The sequence below is a fragment of the Anastrepha ludens genome, chromosome 6 (genome assembly GCF_028408465.1).
Source record: "Anastrepha ludens isolate Willacy chromosome 6, idAnaLude1.1, whole genome shotgun sequence".
NCBI lineage: Eukaryota > Metazoa > Arthropoda > Insecta > Diptera > Tephritidae > Anastrepha > Anastrepha ludens.
This window is the reverse complement of record NC_071502.1, coordinates 93,447,993-93,466,615: the sequence shown is the minus strand read 5'-3', so window position 1 is coordinate 93,466,615 and position 18,623 is coordinate 93,447,993. Positions and strand designations below refer to the sequence as shown.

Here is an 18,623-nt window from a genome sequence, read left to right as displayed (position 1 = left end):
AAAAGCAGTATAAATTTTATTGAAATCTACTAAGCGGTTTTTAAGTTACAGTGATCACCAGTCCAAAAAACATAGTTTGAGAAAAACACATTGAAAGTTATGCGAACGCTCCGCAGCACATGAGCGCCCTTTGTTAATTGTTGAATAACTCGAAAAGTATTTTGTCGGACTCACTTCAAGTTTTTACACAATATTTTTAAGATATTATTTAAGTAAATGCACAAAATATAAAATTTTTTGAAAATTCTGACTACCCCTAACCCCTTAAAATTATCGTAGTTTTGCTTGTGGTAAGGTAAGAAGCGCCTGTGGATATGCTACGGATATAAATCAGTGTCGAGGTACTGACTGTCGTGTGTAGGAACATGTTTAGGTTATATATCGTCGAAGAATTCTCTTATATTTCCAAAACTCGTCTGAGTATAATTTCGAAGAATGCCACCTCTAAATATTAAAAAAAAAAATTTATTACTATTACTCGATTGCAAATTAATAAATAAATTTACAGTCTCAGAAGAGGAAAATCTCGACTATAAATATTCTAAAAACGAAGTACCATCCGCAGATAGGCTTCTTTTTTGTACGTTTTGTCCATATATAAGTTTTGAAGGTAGTGACGTGAAAAACTATAGATGTACAAAACTATAATAAGACCGGTTCTCACCTACGGCTGTGAAACATTCCCTAAAGTTAATAACATGAATTTACTGATTCGATATGAAAGAAAAATTCTTAGAAGAATATTCGGCCCTATACGATTAGAAGATTAATCGCGGGAGGAAATGTAACGCGGTTTATAAAGTCCCAAAGATTACAGTGATATGGACACGTTTTAAGAATGAGCAGCGAAAGTACGACCAAAAAACTATTTGAAGCAAAGCCTTAAGGAGCAAAAAGGAGAGGTCGGCCTAGGAGACGATGGTTCCAAGACGTAGAAAACGATATACGAAAGATGAAAATCTCACAACATAGAGCGAAAGCGGACTGTCGAGAATAATGGAGGCGTATTGTAGAGGAGGCAATTATCAACCCCAAGATGATGCCGTGAAAGTTCTAAACTGAAAACTTTTTTGTAACAACAAAATCACAAACGAAGCGCAGGAAAGCTTTGTACATGAAAAACAGGGTCAAACTAAATTTTAAACTTGAACTCTTTGAACTACCGCTCACTATAATATCTTCGGCTCAACATTATGGATATGAAACTACGATGAGGATAGACTTAAATGGAGTAGCTTAAAAAATTCGAATTCGAATTCAAATTCCAATCTTAGTTATTTATTATCCATAATCAGGGCCGTAGAGGGCAAATCCGGGTCCCGGGGGAAAATTGCAAATGCGGGCCCTTTCCAATTATGTCTAATTCATATAATTCGAATTACTCTCGAGTCCGGGCCCCTCTGAGAACTCCGGGTCCAACCCCTCTCGTCGGGCCTGCCCATTAATATTTAGCTTCCAGACTATCTGCTTACGAAAATTCACGCCACTAACTCTTCAGTTAATTACGTTATGGCGTATGGACTGAAAATCAAAAATTCAGTTTAATTTTATAACGACATTTTTTGAAATATATTTCAAAGTTTGTACCTGGAGTTACCACCACGTTTTAGGCTTCAAGCTTTCAACTAATTTAGACGAAGCTTTCATTAAAATATCAAAGAAAATGATGTAGTTGCAAGCATTGCAAGATAATAGACGCCTCCGGATAGGCTTCAATTTTGAAAATGTTTCTGAAAATCATGAATCCTGAATTTCAAGCCTTAGTGCATATTTTTACAGCTTTTACTATTCCAACAATTTATTTATATTTGTAATTTCCTTAATATATAAGTAGTTTTATTATATAATATAATATATTTTCAGTCTCCGTCTAACTCCTCTGCAATTTTCTGTGAAGCAACAAAAATGAGCCAGAAGAGTAGTGCTCGCATCAAATCGAAACGTCGCACTGGCGAGCCGTGGGTATCCAATAATCGCGTACTCAACAGCGCATCCATCACGAAAAAAGGCTGCAACAGTATCGGACGCAATCCCAATTTCGATACAGACGAAACAAAGCTGCTCATACAATTGTGGGGCGATCCGAAGGTGCAGCGCACACTCATTATAGCTCACAAAAAGCATGCTGTGCTCTGCGATCTGGCGTCCAAGATGCAGCAATATGGCTACTATCGTTCGCCGGAAGAGATCAGCACACGCATCAAGAATCTCAAATGTTTCTATAATCGCTTGAAGAAGGAAATTGACACGGGTTTGGCATCCGCAGCAGAACCTACTTGGAAGCATTATGCCGAAATGGATGCAATTATGAAGCGACCGATCTTTAGTGTGCGGCCCAATGAGGTGCCACCACCTTCGCTCAAATATCAACTGGAAAAAGCGCGTGAAGAACGGGAGGAGCGTAGGCGTAAGGTAATTGAAGAGGGTAAGTGAAGCGCTTTCTATTTGCGTGTAATCTTTACAAACTGAACTGTAACGTTTTCTTTTACAGGCGGCACACTGTCCGACAGCGATGATGGTCTTGACGAGCTGGTAGCACTGAGTAATGGTAATGCCTCTAAAAACGAGATCGATGATGGTATAATACCCGATGTTGAGGTGGATATCAATGATGAGGCATTTGCCGCAATTGCGAGTGCGGCTGAGAAAACAGTTACAACGCTTTCGGCGACCAAGCGGCGCAAGGTCTCCAAAGCGAGCGAAGGCAGCTTGGAGTTGGGCAGCGAATATGAAGATGAACGAGCTGTTGAAAATCGCAGCAATGGTGGCACCGATATGAGTGATGTGCAAATTAAAGAGGAAAATGATAGTATGGATAGTGATGAGTTTCCTTTGTGCAGGCGCATAAAGCGAAAGTCGGTGGATGTTGAAAAAACCAAAGCACAAAAGCAAAGTAAAGTTGAGATGAATAAAGGAAAAGTTGTTGCAATCAAAGAGGAGCCCATCGACGTCGATGCTGACGAAGAGATCGTGAAGGATGTAATTTCCGCGCCAAAATCGTTTATGCCCACACTCATTGACCGATTGGCCGACAGCTCGGGGAACATTATTATACCTGTCTCGAGTCCAATAACTATTGTCTCTACCGCCACCTGTGCACCCAAAGCAACCACCATAACCACGTCCAGCGCAATGACAATGGCCATTGTCTCCCCCGCCCCCAATATGCCCAAGGCATCCCCCACAACCACGTCCAGCACACAGTCAGCACCACAGGGAAAAATTTCTCTGGTACCAACGAATTTCCTCATGCAACCCAAACCGCCAACGCCAACCGCCACCGGTCCCACAACACCAGCGCCGTTAATACCGTTGCACCAGTCGCAAATTCAACTGTTACCCAACGCTTTGAATGCCGCCGGCGCTTTGCAGCCCGGACGCATTTTGCTAAGCGGCGCAGCAGGAGTAGGTGGCGCACAGGGCACGCCCACCAGCGCAGGCTTTGTGGCTACGGGTCCGGGTGGTATGAAGCTGCTGTTGGTCAATGCTGATCAAGCGGCGGCGCAAATGGGCGCATCCAACACAGCTTTGGGAAAAACGTTGTTGCCACAGCTAAACGCAGCTTTACTACAGCAACAACAACAACATCAGCAGCAACAACAGCAAAAGCAGCAACAACAAAACCAACAACAACAACAGCAATTGCAGAAGGAGCAACAACAGTTGCAACAACAGCAGCAAGAGCAGCAGGCACAGCAACAGCAATTGCAGAAGGAGCAACAGCAGCTACAGCAACAACAACAACAGTTAAAAGAGGCAGAAGAGGCCAAATCGCAGGCTGCCAGTAAGCGCCAGCAAAAGCAGCAGCATGAAAAACAGCGACGCGACGAACTATTGTCACGCAAAGAAGCCGCCAACATGCGCATACTGCTGCGCCACATATATGTTGCACAAACGGAGAATAATGAAATACAGCAGCAGCGGTTGGCGCTGGAGCGCGAACGTTTCGATTACGAACGTACAGCAGTAGAGCGTTTCTTCACCGAGCTGCCAAAATTATTCACACAACAACAACAGCAACAGCAACAACAGGCACAAGTGCTGCAACAGCAACAACAACAAGTAGCCGCTGCAATGCAGGCGCACACACAACAGATGCGCCTGAATCCGCCAAAGCTTGTGTTCACCACAGCCGCAGTGCCGGGTGGGACCGCCACTTTAGCGGGCATGGCGGGCATGGCTGGCATGGCTGGTGGTGCAACCATACTGACACCAACTAAACTAACGGCGAATGCGATGCCCAAGTTGGCGCCGGCGCCAACTGCAGTCATAACGCAAGCCTCAATGCCGGCGGCAGTGACAGTGACAGTGCCACCAGAGGTGCCCGTGGACACGCAAACTGGTGATGTGCAGTTGGTGACGCCAAAGGTAGAGCAAGATGACTAAAGCGCACTAAAGGTGAGAAATAGTGAAAGGCGCAAGTTGTGCTTCTAATAACTGTACTTGCAAAATACCCTTTTTGGCGAAGATAAAATAGTTGGGAATAGTTGAATGAGAAATACCGAAAGCACAAACATGTAGAAAAATAAGTATCTAAATTTGAACAGAAAATCGCATACATACATAGGTATGTGTATGTATAATTAGATTACATAAATAATGCAAGCAAATAATTTCTAAAATATGTGTGAAATGAAATTTGATAAAAGCACGACAGAATTACATTGACAAAATTAATTTTTTTTAGTAGATTATTGAAAACCTGTGTTAAATATTGGGGCATTCTTCATAGTTGCAATTTCTCAGAGCTTAAAATAATAGCAAATGGGATACGGTACACTGTTGTTGTTGTAGCAGCATAAACATTCTCCATACTTACATACGGGGAATGCTGCTGGAGTGACAGTCCTTGGCCGGATATAAATCCGGGTCGCTTCGGTAACGTAGAACCGACTGTCGTGGAAACGGATACGGTACACTAGACAGGGCTAGTTTACTGGGGCGGCAGCCCTTGGTCGGGAAAAAACCGAGTCATTCCGGTAACGTAGAACCGGCTGCCATGGGAATAAATAATAGCAAATAAATAAATCCACTTGAATAATAAATTGCATGGTAATTATTTCAAATAATTAAATGTATATTTGCACACTAAAAATTTGTTTAACAATTGCAATTTCAATACTTTTTGTAATTGCTTTTTAGTTTAAAAACTATGATGTATTTGTTGTTGTTATTTTTGCCAAAAAGCAACAATAATGCTACTCCCGAAAAGTGATTAATGACAAAATGGTATTAGTACTTCATAAGAATTGTAAAAAAATATGATAAAATATATGTAATTAATTCTAATATATCTTTTAGCACTATTTATATTTTTTATTTAATACATACGTGCATAAAATTCTATTTATGTAATAATTCTTTTCTTAAGTAGAACTAAATCTGTATACAATAAAAGAAAAAAATTGCAAACTATAGCAATAAAAACTGCATTTCCAGAATTTTCGCTATTAAAATAAAATTATTTATATAATATATATATATGTATACGTATATAATAAAATTCACGCGTCTTTTGTTGCATAACAATTTGAAATTTTTTGTGCAATTCGTCTAGTATTCATTACAAAAGTTAACGACTTATTTCATAATTTTAAGCATATAATTTTTTTAAAATTCGTACAACTACATACTTTTAATACCGTTTACATTATTGCTATGTGGTGTTTTCAGTTAACTGCCTAAATAAATTTAAAAAAATAATAATAAAAATAGTTTTACTTGTTGGTCAATAATTAAGACAATATGTAAATCGCAAGAATAAATAATATATGTTTGTATGTACAACACATACTGGGACATACACGATAATGCAATACAAATGAAATGGCATTTAGACAACACTTTCAAAACTAAACAATCCAAGCCGCAGTATTTGAACAACTTTACTTTTAGATTTTTATCTTACCAAGAGTAATGCATAATATACTCAGTACGAGTACTTGTGTTTCATTTATTTTCACTAATATTTAAATACTACTAGGCTACGTTATACACTAATTTACATATGAACATATGTTTGTATGATAGCACGAATGCAAATGCATACTTTAAAATTGTTAGCAGAAAATTGGTGTGCGTTTGGATGTGCAGTGGAGTTCGCTGCAATTTACATATCGTCGATATCAAAATGTTCGCAAGTTAAACTGTTTATACTACTAATATGTTTTCTTAAATTGCCTATGAATTCCCTAATACTCATTAGTTCACGTGTATTTATCTGGTGTTGTAATAGGTATTGATCTCACGTTCCATATCACGTATTTCCATAATATCAGTTTTGAGTCGTTGTTTTAATATCTCTCGGAAAATTGCTTCGCGATCGCCACTATGGCTGATCCCCATTCTTTGCAGCGAATAATCGTTGATGCGGAGTAGTGCGCGGCCGGTAATTTCATGCTAGAAATAAATGTAAAAAGAAAATTTCGCATTATTTTTAGTTTGCCACCATAAGCAGGTAAAAATAATAATAAAATACTGTTAACGGCTTTTAGTTGACATTAATAACATCAAAATATTGCAATAAAGTTAAAAAAATTCATGAAAATTGAAATAATTTTGACTCGAAATCAGTTTTGGCATTCGAAAATTAAAATTATTTGTTTCACTGCCAAACATACACACATTTAACTTAAAAAGCCGTTTTATAAAAATCAAGAACCAATATTACTATTGGCTACTTTCATACACATATTTTCAAACGTTGGCTTATAGTTTTTGCAATAGCAGAATTGGAAATTTTAATAAAGAAAGCAGTAATAATCCTCAACACGATGACAGCTAAAGTGGTTAAGATCTATCAGCAGGCAGTTGAATTCAAGTAAGTACTATCACACGTCTTATTCCATTTACAAATGCTTTAGAAGCTGTTGTACCAACATCCTTTTAAGCCATTGGGAAGTGTTGCACTCTTTTTGGCCGGAAATAAATTCAAGTCGCTCCGGCAGCGTTACCCGATTGTTGTAGGGAATACACTCACCTTTGAAAAAAGTTCCAGATATTGTGGATATTCGCCACAGTGCCGCATATACCATTTTCGCACATCTATTACCGACCACAGACACACCGATTTGGGCCGTGCCGTCTTCATGCGCGGCCGGCTGCTTTGTGTTGTTTCCTCCACCATTGTACTAATAAGCTTTGCAGTGTAAAAGTCTTCCCTGCTAATAATTATGTTATTGATGTTTTGCGCTGTTTATTTGTGTTCTTTAGTTATTATCGATAAATCCTAGACATTTTGTTGAGCTTCTAAACAAAATCCAACCAACGAATTATTGAAGAAAAGAGAGACAAAATAATTGAATAATCTTGACAGCTGCCCCAATAAAAGAAATCTACTCAAAACAAAACATCGAGGGCAAAGCAGTGTTGTATTTGACATTGAGAAATCAACTAAAACTGTAGAGAATGGGCGCAGTCATTAGAGCAATTTAATTACTAATCACTAAATGCGGTATACTGAATACGTCAGTGCTGTGGATAAATAAACAAAAGGAGAGAACTAACTTGTCTTGGAATATACAATATACCAATGGCGTGGGGCATATTCTGATTCGAAGATTTGTGAATAATAAAAATGAAGTTCTGCGTGCTAAATTGTGAAAGCAGCAATAAACTTCAAATGCAATTGTTTTCGATAACTTTGTGACAAGAAAATGTGCGCGTGCATAATTTCTGATGTTGGCAGTTTCTATTGCTTTTGCTTTCTTTGCCGCTTATTTTTGGTTGTTTTTTCGAAGCACTGACGTCACGGCGAATTGGGAGAGCGTAATATTTTATTCTATCATCAGAGAACGTTAATGAACCTTCTCTGTTATAACTCCTGATAACTGATTGTATAATCTTTTTACACCTTTATAAAAATGAATGTTTGTCTGTATGTTATCGATGAACTCAAAAACTACTGGACCGATTATTATAAAAGTTGGTACATATATGTAGTTTTCCACGGAGAAGGCTTGTAGAATATGCTCATTGATGCCACTCGCCGGAGGTGCAGAGTAGCAACTTCTGTCCCGTTCAACCGATTGTCATAAAAATTAGTATGACCATGTATTTTTACACAGAGGAAACGAACATGACATGTTCTTAAATTCATTTTAGTTGTTGGCGTAGCAACGCGCGCCGGGTACAGCTAATATATTATATATAGTATATATAACATATCGTAGATGCTTCAGCAGTGTTGTATAAGCTTTGATATCTTATTATAACGCGTAACATTGCGTTGTCAAAATTAAATTAACTCTACAATTACTGTACCTTCATAATATGCCTGAGCTCGAAATGAGGTATTTCTGGCTTGTTTATTTGATCAGCGTCACCACGCAACATCTCCACAGGCAAAAGTTCTTATATTAATATTTATACTACACAATATACTATCAATGAAGGCCGTTCTGCGCTCATAAATAGCAGTAAATTAGAGCCCGGAAATTTGCTTCCATATTGTGGAGTACCTCTTGCACTAAAATCGTATTCATCTAAAATTTAGATTTTTCCTATTTCGCTCCTCTTTAAGAATTTTTTGTAATATTTCTAAATTTTAATTCCAAACCAGCGAATACTCTTGGTTCACGTCGTCTCACAAATGCTTGGATCAAAAACTGAAAAGCCTGCATTACAAAACTTTTATTTGATATGGCTCATCGTGTATTATTGATATGTAATATTTAAAAAGTGTTTTTTGTTAATAATTTCAGCTTCTAAGTTTGAATAATTATAATGGCGTCAATACGTGTCGACTGACACAAATATAGCTATTGTGACCGTATAAATTCTAGCATTCATTATTTTTATTTGTATTTATATATTACTTCGATCTTTGTTAATTTCGCCTGCATTTAGATATTATTCCTTTCGAAAATCCCTCAATATTTTTCTGTTATTGCATACTTCTACGTGCTAAAGTTGGCTGCGCTACTTGCATGACTGGCGGTTCGTGAACTGTCATCGTTCTGCCACTCAGACCAAATCGAAAAGTGAAAGAGTGATTCAAGTAATTTTCTTGTGATTCTCAACATAGAAATTTTAGACAAATCATCGTGAAATTTCCATTGTTTGGAGTGTATAAAACATATAATAGTTTGCACAACAAAGCGAAAACATTGAAAACACATAGAAACGCGCTTGAATTCAAGGAAATTTGTAAAAATTTATTTGCAGTAATCGAAAAATGGCCGGAGCTACGTTATTCGAACGCGCTCAAGCCCTCACTAGCGTCAACCGTGAAGAGGGCATTACGTTGTTGAATAAAATTGTACGTGAACAGGAAGTAGCTGAGAATGATGAAGAGTTGATTCGCTTGAAGGAGCAGGGCATCCTGCAGTTGGGGGAGTTGTATAAGCAAGAAGGCAAGGCCAAAGAATTGGCCGATTTGATCAAGGTGACGCGTCCCTTCCTCAGTTTGATAAGCAAGGCGAAGGCAGCGAAAATGGTGCGGACGCTAGTCGATATGTTTTTAGACTTGGATGCTGGTACGGGCATAGAGGTATGTAAATAACCTGCGCTACTAAGATTGCTATGAATTGATATAGAGCTTGCTTAATGTATATAAACACTTATTTTCTTAGGTGCAATTATGCAAAGATTGCATTGAGTGGGCGAAACAAGAAAAGCGCACATTTTTACGTCAATCATTGGAGGCGCGTCTTATTGCATTATTCTTCGACACAGGCTTGTATACCGACGCTTTGGCACTTGGCTCGCAGTTGCTGCGCGAACTGAAAAAATTGGATGACAAGAATTTGTTGGTTGAGGTGCAGCTATTAGAGAGTAAAACGTATCATGCACTTAGTAATCTACCTAAAGCGCGCGCCGCACTCACCTCTGCTCGCACAACCGCCAACGCGATATATTGCCCGCCCAAGGTGCAAGGTGCTCTCGATTTACAATCGGGAATTTTACATGCCGCCGATGAACGTGACTTCAAAACGGCATTCTCCTACTTTTACGAAGCATTCGAAAGTTTCGATAGTGTGGATAATGCAAAAGCCTTAACTGGTTTAAAATACATGTTATTGTGCAAAATTATGTTAGGTCAGTCTGAGGATGTTAACCAAATCGTGAGCGGAAAATTGGTGAGTTTGCATACATACAAATTTAAACGCAAAGATAGGAACACGGTCACTAATCATGCTTTTATTTGAAATAGGCTATCACTTACTCAGGCCGCGACATTGATGCCATGAAGGCTGTAGCGGAAGCTTCACACAAACGTTCACTTGCCGATTTTCAAGACGCATTGAAGAACTACAAGAAGGAACTGTCAGAAGATGTAATTGTGCAGGCGCATTTGGGTACATTGTACGACACTATGTTGGAACAGAATCTGTGCCGCATTATTGAACCATACTCGCGAGTACAGGTAAACAAATAAAAACAAGTATTTTCTTTAAAGTCCATGTAGCATAATCAAAGAATGTTACAAGTACTATTACGTTTAATTGAATACATAGAGAAAATAACAGGCTTGTATTACTGTTAAAACAACAGCAACAACAGAAAATAACGCAATTAATTCACCAATGATTTTTTTAGGTTTCTCACGTTGCCGAATGCATTAAGTTGCCCATGCCACAGGTGGAGAAAAAGCTTTCACAAATGATTCTCGACAAGAAATTCAGCGGTATATTGGATCAAGGCGAAGGTGTACTGATCGTTTTCGAAGAGACGCCTGTGGACAAGACCTATGAGCGCGTTTTGGAGACTATTCATAGCATGGGCAAAGTGGTCGACACACTCTATCAGAAGGCCAAGAAGTTGTCATAGATAAACAGACCGTTGCTAAATAACACATAAATAATTAAAAAAAAAAAAAAACTTTAATCAAATATTTTCTTTTTTTTATATATAAAATTAAAAGCATTATTCTGTTAAATTTGTATTGAAATATTGGCGGTAGCACCTCTAGCCGCAGACAAGTTCAATGCCCTTGTACACAGCACACACTCAACCGATTCGATTAATGCCCGTTGTTTGTATCCGAATTTGTGGTACAACAATTGATCGTTTTAGATACAGTAAATAGTTGAAAAGAAGCAGATAAATCAACAAAGAAAAAACCGTGAACAATTTATATAAATTTTTGCTAATTATTTTGTATGCAAAGTGCACTGAACAACAACAAAATATATTTACTTAACAATAAAACGAAATGTTTCAAAATGTTTGCTGGTGACAATTGGCATACGTAGATTTGTAGTAATATTGAATTAGCTACTAATACAATAATAACAACAAATAACAATTAATTATACATTAGTAATATGAAAAAGAGTAAAATTTCGAAACTACTTTTCCAATACATAACAACTATAAAGCGTAAACTTTCTCTGGTTGTATGGCGTCAGCTATGGAACAATTCTATAATCATTAAAAATAAACAGGAAGGCAAGGAAATAAATGAACAAATTTGTTGCCTCCTTCAGTACCACAATATTTTTTGCTTCATCAGTTTTTCCTGCCTAACGCGTTATTTAGTTTTGTTTAATTTTAAAGCAACACTTCAATTATGACTTTATGTAAACAATAAGTTGACTTTTTTGGCGTGATTTTTGAAAACAATTGCGATTTAATAAAATTTTCGTATGTTTCTTTTATGGAGGAAAAGGAAAATGCGATAAAAAATTATAAATATTTATATTTCACTGAAAATCATGGAAAAATAAAATACGCCAATATTTACAGTTTGGAAGGAAGCAGTAAAATTTCCCATGTGGTGACAGTTTCCAACCTGATATGCCTAAGTGGTGCTAGCTGCATAATGTCTAAGTGGTTCTAGCTGCATAATAAGTACATACATACATTTTTGCGCCGCCCGCATACACATACATATGGTATATCCGGGTCGTTCCGGTAATGCAGAAACCACTGTCGAGGGGGCTTAGGTAGAGGTGTGAGATGCTATATAACCAATTTTCGGATGTTGGGCAGTTGTGTGCGGAGTGCAGGATATAGCCCAGTTCTGTTGGGAGTGATCCTAGCATATCTTGAGGAGCGGCATTGGGAGGGATAGACCTTTTTTCATGAGGTAGGTACCCGCGGCCGCCGTGGCCGAATAAGTTGGTGCGTGACTACCATTCGGAATTCACAGAGAGAACGTTGGTTCGAATCTCGGTGAAACACCAAAATTAAGAAAAACATTTTTCTAATAGCGGTCCCCCTCGGCAGGAAATGGCAAACCTCCGAGTGTATTTCTGCTATGACAAAGCTCCTCATAAAAATATCTGGCGCTCGGAGTCGGCTTGAAACTATAGGTCCCTCCATTTGTGGAACAACATCAAGACGCACACAGCCTAAAATTTCTGATGAGTGACAGAGGAGGAGTTAATATAATTTTTGTAATACTTTTATGAAGAATTTTGTCTGCGGGGAATTTTGCACGATTTTCAAAAAAAAAGAAAAAAATTAAAAAGTTTTCTTCCACTGGCGCACAAAAATTGATAACATTAATTAAAATTGTTCTTAAAGAATAAAAAAAAAGTCTGTAAATATCCGAAAGATGAGTGATTTTTTCTTGCTTTCGAACGTAGAACAAATACAGCTGCTTTTATAGAACGTTTTGAGTAATGGGATTCCCTTAGCGTCTGAAACAGACAGACATAAGCCAAGATAAGCGAAAATAAATGTGCATATAAAAAGCAGTCGATGCCTTCAGCCAAATCACACTCTATCAAAGGCTTAAGTAGCAAACAGTTGACAAGCGCAAACCCCAGCAACTTCAAGATGAAATTCTTTGCAACTGTCGTACTCGCTTTGGTGCTCTTTGGTGCACTCATCGAAGCATATCCTCAATCGCTGGGCGGCTCGCTAAGCAGCAATCCCAACGGTGGAGCCAATGCGCGTCTGGAATTGGCGAAGGGCATTGGTACACCGGATCACAATTTGATTGGCAAAGTCTTTGCTGCGGGCAACACGAATGGTGGACCAGTGGCTACTGGTGGCGCGTTGGCTTATAATAAGTAAGTACAAATATTTAAATGCTAAGCAGATATAAAAAACGACCAAATTTCTCAATTTGAACTCAATTAATAAAAAAACTTTCTTCTCTCAGTCATGGTCTGGGTGCCGCCATCTCGAAGACGCACATACCCGGTGTACGCGACACATTCACCCAGAGTGTGAATGCGAATCTATTCAATAACGGCGTACACAGCGTGGACGCAAATGCCTTCAAATCGCAAAACACACTGGCCAATGGTTTCAAATTCGATCGCAATGGTGCCGGTTTGGAATACTCGCACATCAATGGCCATGGCGCCAGTCTGACACACAGCAATATTCCCAATTTCGGCCGACAGTTGGAGTTGGGCGCCAAAGCAAATTTGTGGTCCTCTCCGGATCGTAATACGCGCTTAGATTTGACTGGCAGTGGCTCAAAATGGATGAGTGGACCGTTGAGTGGACAGAAGGATTTCAGCGCTGGCTTGGGTCTGACGCACATGTTTGGTTGAAGGATAATGCAGAGCGATGAGTTGTTGGGAGAAATAGTTTTACGCACTTGAAATTGTTATTTAAAAAAATATTAGTTTTATTTAGAGTTAAAACTTTGTGATTGTATAAAATTAATTTATTCTGGAATAAAACAAAAATTAAATATATTATTTTATGTTTTAATGCATTCATTTGATAGAGAAGCCGCAAAAAAATAGAATCAGATAGAGAAGCTGGTGATTTCAACAACATAACCTCAATTTTTTTTTGACATTTTTAAATAATTAAAAATCAGTAGCATGGAAATGCATTCTCATTATTTCTAAAACTGTGATTATACAAATATTTTCCAAATTACAACATAGGGTGTTCCATTTCGTTCATTTTGCGCCAATTTAAAAATTAAACCCAGATCTTTTTTTAACAAAAATTAAATGAGGAACAACCTTTGGGAGAAATTTTCGTTGTTATTTCAGTATAGTTGCATCCGCTGTCTCAATTTCATCCGTGTTGGGTGGTTTGTGGAACAACACCAAGACGCACACCACAAATAGGAGGAGGAGCTCGGCCAAACACGTAACAGAAGTGTACGCGCCAATTATTATTATTTTTTTTTGGGGTGATATCCGGTGCAACATCTCCGAAATTGTTTTACATTTGTTATGCAATCTCTTGGCAAAAAATTCCAAAGAAAAAGATGTATCGCGGACAACCCAATAAGTGTCTTCTGTTAGAGGAGGCTGAAAATAGAGAGCAGTTTCCCTATTTTTGCTCGACATTCTCTAGATTAAGTAGGCGCATTTTTAGGGCAGATGTATAGAGAATAGATCAGCTAGATTTCCTATCGTTTAGCAGATTTATCAGATTCATTAAGCAGTCAGGGAAGTTTCAAGAGGAATCAACTTTGTAGTATCTCTGCTGTTTCGCGCGTTTTCCCATCCATTCTGTCTATCTTTGGTCTTAAGTCCAATCGGTATCTATGCCTTAGTGCCTAGCCTCTCAGCTATGATCTCTTAGTCTCTGACTTGTAGCCAGAATCTTATTTCGCGTAGTGCCCACAGATTTTCAGTTATAATGGGTGATCAGATTGGATGCACTTTTTCCAACGGGGGTTTTTTTAGCAGATGACGAGTAGGCACGCGTACTTTTTTCAATAGGTGTTTTTTTGGCAGATGACGCGTGCGTCAAACTGAGTACATAATGGAAAGACGAGACGTAAGTCGTTTACCTTTACAAATCGTACTATTGGAGTACGAAACTAGACGCTCTGTAAAAAGAGTTCATCGCGCGCTCAGGCCAACTTATGGTGTACAGCGACGTAGCCCATTTTTGGCTTAATGGCTACGTCAATAAGCAAAATTCTCGTATTTGGGCTGCAGAGCAACCGGAAGTCATTCAAGAGCAGCCTTTACATCCATTGAAAACAACCATTTGGTGTGGTCTATGGGTTAGAGGAATCATCGGCCCATATTACTTCAAAGACGAGGCTGCCGCCAGTGTAACAGTGAATGGCGAACGCTATTGCGCTTTGGTAAATGACTTTTAGATGCATCACAACATGCGGTTCCAGCCCGCGAAATAATGGACGCTGTAGTCGTTTCGATGAGCAATTTATCTCTCGTCTCGGACGAGTGAATTGGCCAACAAGATCGTGTGATAGCACCCCTTTTGGGGGTATGTAAAGTTGAAATGCTTTGTGGATAAACCAGCTTCGGTTGAGGCATTGGAAGCTAACATTACTAAAGTTATTCACCGGATACCGACCTCCATCGAATCTTTTAAAATTGATGTTTACGGATGGCCAAATTACGTCGCAGTTGCGGCTAATATTTGAAAGGGATTATCTTAAAAAAATAAATGCCATGAATGGCTCTACAAAAAAATAATACAGTTTACCCAATCAATTTGAGTTTTCGTTGTTTTATTTCAATTTAAAATCCGATACCTCTAAATGGATCAGCCTTTATGATGTATATTTTTTCATAGCAATGTCCGCTAGAACTTCACATAAAAAAGTTGTTTGCATTTATTGTGAAGATGAACACAATTCGACAATCCAAGCTAGAACTAGAAGTGTTTATGCAGTAGGAGATAGGGAACAAAAATTAACGAATAAATAAATATTTTATGTTAACAAATTGAGTCCCAAGCATTTGATCGATGAAGTAAATCTCTCGATTTTTTGTCCACAAGAAGTCGGTCATTTCGTCCGGATCAACAGTGAAGTCCCAGTGAATGGAAACCATAGCAAGTCCGCTTAATTTACTTGGGCTCATTAAATCTGGAGGTAAAGATTTTATGATTCTCATAGTAGAAAACGACTATTCCATGCTAACCGTTGTGACTGGAAGTGTAGCCAAAATATCCCACGTGCGTCCTCTCTGGCTATGTGCTTGTCGAGCTAACTAATATCTATTCACCCACCGGCAAACAGCAGACTTTGATTGATTTGTAAATTGAAAATAATAGTGAAAAACCACGTTAAAGATGTGCTGATCCGAATAAAAATGGGTTTAGAAAGCGAAGCGCTGGACTTTGGGATACTTAGGTCCGTGAAATGGTTCAAGTACCAGACTCGCACTCCCAAAGTAGCTCTAAAGTGCCGTTTTGATACCATTTGTAGACCTCCAACCAGAGCTGTTGATGTACCATAAAGGAGAAGGTTGACGCGATTTAGGTTGGAGCACTGCCCTAGGTTGACGAAGAAAGGAGCACCCAGTGACCTCATTCGTCCGGTTGCCAAACCCGGATATTTACAGAGAAAATACTCAATAGTCTCTTTCTCTTAAAGGCCTCCACAACTTCTGCAATGCGGATTAAATGGTAAGCCCAGCTATCCTGCGCGAGTGCCGCGAGGTCATTGACCACCTCTAATCATAGGTACAAGTTTGGAAATTGAATGGCGTGGATTTCCATCGTGGAGGACTATCTGCATTCTGCGTCTATTATAGGGTTTTCGAAATATCACACGAAGAAGTTGAGCTCCGTCTGATCAGTGCTTTCCTGAGAAATAAGTGATGCAATTGCTCTTTACCAACAGTCAGGAGGATGCCGATGATCGGGTGAGAGGCCTCTAAAAAAATTTAGTCGACCCCTTCCTGGCAAGCTCATCAGCATTTTCATTTTCTTACAGGAGTTGATCAATTTGGATATCTCATATTGTTAGAAGTCCAAAATATAACACACAAAAACATAATAATTTTTGAACTTTCAGGCTTTAATACTTCTGTGTTCATATTCGGATTCAGCATGCCAAGAGCCATCGGAAAGGTGCAGTCAGGTTCTTGGCTCAAAACTTTTGCGTTAGCCTTTGTTATTTTTCCGAAAATTTTCTGCTTAAGATTTGGTACTGGAAACTGTCGCGAACAAAACTATTATCAACAAGTAAGGAGGGCTAAATTAGGTCCGTACCGATTTTTATAACCTCGCGTCCATTTTAGTACGAGTAAAATTTAATTTGGGCTAGCTGTTAATTTTTGGCATCGCACAAAGCCATAGACAATGGGAGTTATACAGGGTTTGATTGAAAAGTAGTGAGCCTTATTTTTTTTAAGCAGTTTTATTAAACCTTTTGGCCTTTACAACTAATATTCTTCAAAATAGGACCTTTGAGCGTCAATACACCGCTGGTAGCGGTCTTTCCACTGCAGGAAATATTTTTTAAACTCATAGCCGGAATCGCGTTCAATTCGGCTGTCGCAGTTTTTTGGATCGCCTCGATGGTGTCGAAACGCCTCCCCTTCAGCTTTCTTTTCAGGCGCGGGAACAAGAAGAAGTCTGGGAGGGTGGGGAAGCACCGGAACCCCCATCTTGGCCAATGCAGAGGTGCAGAGGAAGGCGGTGTGCGCCGGCGCATTGTCGTGATGAAGGGTTAAATTTGGCACACACTTTGCGCATTTCAAGATTTCTGGTCACGATTTCCCGTACATTGTAATAAGTTAAATTTAACTCTTCATTGAAGTGAAGTTCACGAGCCCGGTTCACATCTTTGTCTGTTTGCGTCGTCGAAGGCCTTCCAGATCGCTGTTCGTCTTCGACGGTCTCCCGGCCTTCCTTGAACGACTTGTGCCACCGTTTTACCTGGGCACTGGACAGAGATTGGTCCCCGTAAGCCTCCTTGAGTAGCCCAATGGTTTCGGTACTCGTTTTGTTTAGCTTTACGCAAAATTTGATCGAGTAACGTTGCTCCAACGATCGCTGCATTTTCGCCACTGCAAAATCCTAACACACTTTTAAAACAGCTTTCACGCGCGGAGCGATGTTGATTGCACCGCTGCTGCCAGCGAACTGGGACCGGTTTCTAGTGGAAGGGGAAAGTCCAACGATCATTTTCCCCTACCGGCCGATTCGGTTGATCGCTTGGCAGACGCTCCGCGCGGGAAGGCTCATTACTTTTCAATCAAACACTGTAGCTTGTAATATCAGATGGACGGACGGAATATTAGACTTAACATATAAAATGTGGGCGTGATGTTTATTCAGTCTCAATAATATTTATGTCGAGTCTAGTTGGTGTGGCTTTTTTTTACGAGAAGGAAACATCGAAAACCTAACCCTGTCAGTGTGGGCTTTAACACGAACTAAAACGTTAAAATAATGATCCTCCCGGCTCAAGTTACTGTCCTCACACAATACGTCAGAAGTTTTACCTGTTACCACTCAGAGTTAAAATCATTTACTGTAGGATCTGTACGGCCCCCACGATGTGCTTGTCCATATCATAGAAAAGTTAGTTTCTGAGACTAGTATTGTTTTTCTTTACTTGCATTTTCACCTCTGCATAGGTTTGTTGGTTTAAGAAAGTACTTCCTGGCGTTTGCGTTTCCGCTTTGCTCTTTCGCTTTGTCGGAGGTACGGCAACATTTCGGCAGCCATATGCTGTACTTCCTTCCACTCTTCCATGCTTTTTAGCATTAGTGGAACTAAATTCTCAGGCGCGACGCTGCAGTCGAGGTTAACTTCCAATTTAGCTATTAGACTTTTAAAGCGGGGATTTATAAAAAGCGCATGCTCCGCATTTTCGCTGATTGCTGGTTCACGCTGCACATAGTTTTTGGTCTCCCTATGCCCAAAGCAGCGATGAACTTATACTTAATTTGGGTAAGTTAGTAATCTACTTCCCTGTGCTTTTCTCGAGACAAGCCTAAACTCTGGGGATGAGGCGGTGGGTTTACCTGCCATTTGTTGCA

General features: G+C 39.2%; 4 protein-coding genes across 4 annotated transcripts; 3 read left to right on the top strand and 1 right to left on the bottom strand.

The window, feature by feature from the left end:
* The first annotated feature begins 1,890 nt into the window (after positions 1 to 1,890).
* On the top strand, positions 1,891 to 5,060 carry LOC128865867 (transcription factor SPT20 homolog). Its single transcript, XM_054106250.1, has 2 exons — positions 1,891 to 2,425; positions 2,492 to 5,060. Exons 1-2 carry the CDS (start codon positions 1,906 to 1,908, stop codon positions 4,384 to 4,386), a joined length of 2,415 nt encoding a protein of 804 aa, XP_053962225.1. The 5' UTR covers positions 1,891 to 1,905; the 3' UTR covers positions 4,387 to 5,060.
* LOC128865870 (protein aveugle) lies at positions 5,056 to 7,352 on the bottom strand. Its single transcript, XM_054106253.1, has 2 exons — positions 6,980 to 7,352; positions 5,056 to 6,399 (listed from the first exon to the last, which is right to left on the bottom strand). The coding sequence occupies exons 1-2, from the start codon at positions 7,124 to 7,126 to the stop codon at positions 6,217 to 6,219; spliced, it is 330 nt and encodes a 109-aa protein (XP_053962228.1). The 5' UTR covers positions 7,127 to 7,352; the 3' UTR covers positions 5,056 to 6,216.
* Positions 7,353 to 8,943: 1,591 nt separating this feature from the next.
* Positions 8,944 to 10,832, top strand: LOC128865868 (26S proteasome non-ATPase regulatory subunit 11). Its single transcript, XM_054106251.1, has 4 exons — positions 8,944 to 9,490; positions 9,573 to 10,079; positions 10,154 to 10,366; positions 10,540 to 10,832. Exons 1-4 carry the CDS (start codon positions 9,176 to 9,178, stop codon positions 10,768 to 10,770), a joined length of 1,266 nt encoding a protein of 421 aa, XP_053962226.1. The 5' UTR covers positions 8,944 to 9,175; the 3' UTR covers positions 10,771 to 10,832.
* A 1,821-nt stretch (positions 10,833 to 12,653) lies between these two features.
* LOC128865869 (attacin-A-like) lies at positions 12,654 to 13,601 on the top strand. Its single transcript, XM_054106252.1, has 2 exons — positions 12,654 to 12,962; positions 13,055 to 13,601. The coding sequence occupies exons 1-2, from the start codon at positions 12,727 to 12,729 to the stop codon at positions 13,452 to 13,454; spliced, it is 636 nt and encodes a 211-aa protein (XP_053962227.1). The 5' UTR covers positions 12,654 to 12,726; the 3' UTR covers positions 13,455 to 13,601.
* Positions 13,602 to 18,623: the final 5,022 nt, after the last annotated feature.